Source organism: Zingiber officinale, chromosome 4B (genome assembly GCF_018446385.1).
Source record: "Zingiber officinale cultivar Zhangliang chromosome 4B, Zo_v1.1, whole genome shotgun sequence".
In the NCBI taxonomy this organism is placed as follows: domain Eukaryota; kingdom Viridiplantae; phylum Streptophyta; class Magnoliopsida; order Zingiberales; family Zingiberaceae; genus Zingiber; species Zingiber officinale.
Genome location: NC_055993.1, coordinates 117,852,061 through 117,858,421, shown reverse-complemented (window position 1 = coordinate 117,858,421; position 6,361 = coordinate 117,852,061). Strand labels below are relative to the sequence as shown.

Here is a 6,361-nt window from a genome sequence, read left to right as displayed (position 1 = left end):
CGGATATTATACCAAAGATATCACAAGTTCATCATCAATGTTGCCCCTTGGAATGGTGAAGTTAGGGGCAAAGAGGAAAGAAAAATGAAAGAGACGATAACTTCCTGCATTTCAAATCAAAATGCAAGAAAATAGAACATTTAGAGATAAGTGAGAGTAAAAATTCCCCTCCCCTGCCCTCTCCTTCCCTCCATCCTAAATAACGATAAAAATTTAGAGGGTGTTTGGTTTATGTTTTTCACGCTGTTTTCTATTTTTATTTTTTGAAAAAATAGAAAATATGTTTGGTTTGCGTTTTCCACGTTCATTTTTAAGAAAATGAGATAGCGTTTTATAAGAAAACAAAAAACACAGAAAAATTATTTTCTAAAAAACAAAAAATACATATTTTTTAAAAAATAAAAATAAAAATAGAGCAAACCAAACACACCTTTACTTTTCCTTTACTTATCCTTTTCTCACCCAAATCAGATCATAAATGGCCACCGAGCTGGCAGTGACCCAAACCCTGAAATAGCAGACAGCTTGACCGTGATTTCATGACCACCTCGCGGCCACCTCGGTGAAAGGACTGAGGGGTATTTTGAAAAATTGATGTATAATTTAGGTATCTAGAAATTTTAAATGTGTAGTTCACTAAATTGTCAAGTTAATAAAGTGTCCAAAAAAATAATTCGTGAACATAAAACGCCACCAAAGGTTCCAAGTTCAGTTTCATTGGCAGGAAAATATTTTCTATTGGACAAATCAATAAGCTTGTCAATTGGTTTTTACATCGAATGCATATTGAGTGAAAAGGTTGAGTGGTTAGGTTTCAAGCAATTAATCAGATATTTATATTCATGAACACTTCCTAATTTATCTAGTAATGGTTAGAAAACTTTTGTAGAAGATGATTGTTTACCTCCAGATTAGTCGTTCAAAGAACATACTAGTTGTCATGGCCGTCCAAACCATTGTTTTTTCCATTTTGTTTAAACTTAGTATTTCAAATTTGGATCTTTTGAATTCAGTATCAACTATGTCACAATTCTTGAATAAGCTTAACAAGCCCCCAGGGCGTAGCGCAGACGGTGGGCGCATGGTATCTCTGGCGTAATGGCCAGGGGTCGATTCTCAGGAACTGACGACCTGGGGTTTACCCCGCCATACGCCTATGGCCTGTGTACCTGCATGAACCTCCCTCCATATCCGTGGGGCCGGCACTAGGGGAGCCGCTAAGGTAACGGATCTACCTTTGAATAAGCTTAACAAAGTAAAACATTATGAAATGCCAAAGAGTCAAGCAAAGTAGATGATATGACAGCGATAAATGAACTAAACAATATTGAGAAAATTTAATTTTTGACTTAATAAAAATTTATTCATGTTCGTTTAACAAATATAAAATATATATATATATATATATATATATATATATTATGCTGCGGTGCCTTATGTGCAGTTTTACTGCGGTACTTGCCACGTCAGTGAGAAAATACAAAAAAAAAAATCAACGCTGCTCTCCTCCTGATCGGCCTGGACCGATCAGGCTCCAACCTGATCGGTCTGGGAGTCTCCTGATCGGTCTGTGGACCGATCAGACCCTAGGCTGATCGGTACACAGACCGATCAACCAACGCTCAGGAGGCAGACCGATCGGTCACCAGACCGATCAGGAAACGATCAGGAGGCAGAAAAAGGTAGGGGGATCGGTCTGTGGACCGATCCACCTATAGCCTGATCGCTCCACAGATCGATCAGGCTTCGAAGCCAACTCTCACAGAGAGTTGGTTGATCGGTCTGGGGACCGATCAGCCTAGGGCCTGATCGGTCCACAGACCGATCAGGAGACTCCCAGACCGATCAGGTTGGAGCTTGATCGGTCCAGGCCGATCAGGAGGAGAGCAGCGTTGATTTTTTTTTGTGTTTTCTCGCTGACGTGACAAGTACCGCAGCAAAATCGCACATAAGGCACCGCAGCATAAGATTTCTCTCTCTCTATATATATATATATATATTATTTAACTTATTAATATTCATAAAAAAAATTATAAACAATTCGTAAACAATGCTCATGAATAAAATTTATAAATTATATTCATAATAATACCACAGACTAAAATTTGTGAATTATTTTTATTAATAAAAATCTTAACAATATGATAAATAAATAAATAAATAAACTAACAAAGTTAAAATTAATAATTAATTAAATAAATTTAAAATTATAAAATTTCCAATTGAAAGTTCGATAACATTTAAACGAATCAAACTCAAATCAAACTTGAACAATCATTTCAACAGCTTAATTCATTTTAAGCTTGGTTTAATTCAATTAATTTATCAAACAAGTTTGAACATCACAAAATTTAACTCAGCTTGACTCATTTATTGCCCTAGATATCTTTGCATAACAAATCCACCAATATAAGATCAATCTTAAGTCGGTATGAAAAAATCACTTCACCAAAATATCACGTAGGCAACATATCACATTTGGCATAAGCTCTATGAGTGGAGTTTTCATATGATACAAGCTATAAATATAAATAAGTGGTCAAACAAACTTAAACACCACAAAGTTTGACTCAACTTGACTAGTTTATCGTCCTAGAGATCTTTGCATAACAAACCCACCAATATTAGATCGATCTTAAGTCTGCATGAAAAAATAGTTCAAGGGTTAAGTTAGAAGTTAACGACCATAGTTACACTTGCACCAAATATCATGTAGGTAACATATCACATTGACATAAGCTCTGTGAGTGGAGTTCTCATATGATACAAGCTATAAATACAAATAGGTGGTCATTTACATCATATGCCACAAAGACAAAGGTTACCACAAGAACTAGCAACAACTATTTGTCTTCCAAGTCGATAGGGCAAAAATGATCCTCCCCTTCCAACCTTGTAGTAGCCAGTGGCTATCTTGATCCAAAATAAAGTCCTTATGGTAGCAAGACTGCACCCTATTTTTCGCTTTCTTCAGTATATCAGGGTTCAGCGGAAGCTGGGTTAAACCTGCCCTCAGATTTCTTACTTGCCACTGCTTGTATGTCTCTGGTCTCTCCACCCTCTCTCTGCCCTCGCAAGAGATCACATTGATAAGTTCACGTCCGAAGAGAACCTTTTCAATCAGCTGCTTTGCTTCATCTTCATGCGGCACGTTCGTTTCGATCATGTCAAATAAGGAAGAAAAGTGGAACAAAGCCTCCCGAAAGCGCGTTACGAAGAAGGGGGCATTGTACGTGCCATTCAAGACACCATGGATGAACACATCTGGTTTTATCTTTCTTATAATGTTTAAGACCCTATCTCTGTGACTGTCGATCACCACTGTCTCATCCATCAAATTCCTTAACCGATACAAACAGTTCACCACCACCACCTCATCTTTTTCAATTTTGAGATCCTCCACTTTAATGGTCTCCCAATTGGCTGCAATGGCATGAAACTCGAAAGGAATCTTGAAACTTCGTGCATAATCAGTCAAGCGCTGCCCTGTTTCGTCAATCACCTCGGTCGGGCGGAATCCATGCACAGGGACATCAATACCAGTCATTTTAAGTTTCGGAGGTCCACCAGGCCTGGAAGAAAGACGCTTCATGAAGCACGGCCACTGGAAGCCATAGTATATGCCGAAATCTATAATGTGCAACTTTTCTGCCTTCTCAGACACGTTCAGAATTGTTTGGGCGGAGAAGAAATGAGAAATCTTCTTGAAAGGACAAGCAGCCAAATAAAGCTGGTAAGCTTTTAGGATTTCAGTAACTTGATGACGCTTTGCCACCAACTGATGGTAGAACAGACTTCCTGTACCAGCAAGGCGAGCTTCGAGGCCATCCGCAAACCAATGGGCTAATCTCTGGTTTGCATTTCCATTCAGCGAAGAGTGTTGTTGGATTTGCTTCAACAATTCATTTGCAGTTCGCCGATCATCTGTTGCCACAGCTTGGGCACAATGAACGAGGAGAGTTGTAAGATCAATGACATTTCTCTTTGAGTTCTTCTTCCCTCGACCTTTGCCACCGTTTGATCCTTTCTGGTGGCCACTATGAGAAATCTTGCTTACTTCATTCTGCAATTTTAGGCGAAGTTCATCAACACGTTTGGCGCACTTTTCCCCGTTGCAAAGTAAAATCTCATCGAGCATTTCTGTACGATGAGTCTCATCTGAGAAAACTGCTGATTGCTTGCTGTTCCTACCTTCCTCCAAATCCAAATCCTCTCCATCATGTTTTTTCCGACCCCTTGATAAATGATTGCACTTTTCTTTCTCTGCAGCTTCCTCTTGGACCTCAATCAGTTTCTGTTTTTCTATTGTCGGTAGAGGTAAACAGAAACCATTAGTCTCCTGGTTGATCACCAACTGATCATCACTTGGAAGGAATTTTTTTGCCTCCTCAACTCCCCTCTCGAACTCCCAAGCTGGCTGGCTCATGTTAAGAAAATCAGGAATACCAAGTGTGCCTACGAGAGTTCCCTCCACCATGTCGACAAAGTTGCAAAAGCAATTGTTGGACAGTGAATACTGTGAACTGTAGCCATCGAGGCTAGGGTTGGTCTGTAGCAGAGAATAATCAATAGAATCAGACGTCCAGCTATTCTCAAAGAGAGTTCTGTCACTGAAGCTTCCATGGGGTTTAGTGATGCTGTCAGTAGGGCAGTTTGAAAAATGACTAGACAACAAAGAAGACTGATCAGTCAAGAGCGAGAACTCCTCACCAAGGATTTCATAGAAGGGTTGTTCTGCAGCTAATAGAGCAGGGTGTTCCGGATAGGTGATAAACTTATCATTTATGTTTTCCTCCATGAGCATCTTATCAATATCTTTGAGGAGAATATCAGAGTCCTCAAAAGAATCTACCTCGGCCACCCGACTCAGCGTTGCCGGAAGGTCAGAGTTTGGGGCAGAATCAGAAGGGGTGAACCCAGGATGAATATCTGAAACAGTGAGGTAGCCACTCTGTTCATAGAAATGGTTCAACCCTCCCAGTTCCAAGATATTCAAGGTATTCTCCTCCAAGGAGAGATGATCATAGTTAAAATCTGTATCTACGATAACAGCCGTGGTACCCTGTGAAGATGGAGCACTCGAATCAGTGGTCAAATCTGAAATAGCAACAGGAGAAGTTGAAGCCTCCAGAACTTGTGAGATGGCGGTCGTCGGAGCTCCTTCCAGTATGAAACCATTTGCAGTGACCTGATCTGCATATAGATGGTCGTGGTTGAGTTCGCTGGAAACACACACCACATCAGGAATCCCAGTGCCCATGATGGCACGATTCTCATCACCTTCTACCCTAATTTTACTAGTTTCTAAGCCATTCCAATCCTGAGACGATGATTAATTGAACTAGTCAACACAATCTCCATCACACAATATCTTTACTTGTAAGAAGCCACAACCAGAAACCCTAGAATCGTCTTTAGCATTAGAAGCACAAAAATTGACAAAATCATTCACAGATACATTACACGATAACAAAAGGGTCCTGTTTCAGAAAATGAACATCGCAAATCCAAAGCAACAGGATCGAAGCAAACACAAAAATACCACCTTCAGATCTGCGAAAGAAACATCAACACGAACCACGCGAACAAACGGACACGGAGCATAGAGATCAAAAGGGAGCAAAAACAAACTATTTACTCAGAAATCAGCGCCTAAACCGAGAAAGAAAGGAGCAAAGACTGGAGTATCAAATCTATGACGAGGGGGTTCAGGCCACACCTCGATCGAGGAGTCGCGGGCGGAGCCGGAGAGGGAATGGTGGCGCCTCCGTCACTTGCGAGAGAGAGAGAGAAGGGAGAGAGTGCCAGGCTTCTTCGTGGCTTCTTCGTTTGACCCTTGCACTATATAACGACACAGGTACATATAGGTCGGGCCAATTTAGTGTGCGTTTATTGTCGATTTTTTTTTTTTTTAAAAGTATGTACCGATTTCACAAAATACTCCCCCGTCTTCTCAATATTGCTCACCTCCATTCATTGTAAATGCGATTATGCAATTGACTCAAATGTTACGTGCATGGGTAATAACTGTAATAAATTTTCTTAACTGTAATTGTTCAGTGTAACAACATTGTTGTCGTACAAATTATTTTTTAAAAAATATGAATTGAATATTTTCATATAGTCTTTATGACTAAATAAATTAACTTAGATAAGTGAAAGATGTAGGACATGATAGTGAGCACAAGTTATAAGAAAAGGAAGATGCTTGCTCTGCCTGTAAATATGTACGTCCAAGTGCATCGAAGACCTCTTAAGAAAAAAAGTGAGAACAAGAGAAGGCTTGAGGTTTGGTTCGTGGAACACGAAGGGTTGTTTGATTTGTACTTGTGATAGTTCTTCTGATAACAAGTCCGAAGAT

The 6,361-nt window shown here is 39.9% G+C and overlaps 1 protein-coding gene across 2 annotated transcripts; it reads right to left on the bottom strand.

The window, feature by feature from the left end:
* Window positions 1–2,642: 2,642 nt before the first annotated feature.
* On the bottom strand, window positions 2,643–5,850 carry LOC121976190 (scarecrow-like protein 9). 2 transcript variants are annotated; one of them, XM_042528253.1, is made up of 2 exons: window positions 5,720–5,850; window positions 2,643–5,320 (listed from the first exon to the last, which is right to left on the bottom strand). In XM_042528253.1, the coding sequence occupies exon 2, from the start codon at window positions 5,258–5,260 to the stop codon at window positions 2,834–2,836; it is 2,427 nt and encodes an 808-aa protein (XP_042384187.1). In that variant the 5' UTR covers window positions 5,261–5,320; window positions 5,720–5,850; the 3' UTR covers window positions 2,643–2,833. The 2 variants fall into 2 exon arrangements, with proteins under 2 accessions (XP_042384187.1, XP_042384188.1); XM_042528254.1 differs by having other exon boundaries at window positions 2,643–5,402; window positions 5,720–5,845.
* Between the last annotated feature and the right edge of the window lie 511 nt (window positions 5,851–6,361).

What these genes read in the sequence shown, in the direction of transcription:
- LOC121976190 (XM_042528253.1), bottom strand. Translation starts at nt 5,260, where the DNA reads ATGGGCACTGGGATTCCTGATGTGGTGTGTGTTTCCAGCGAACTCAAC.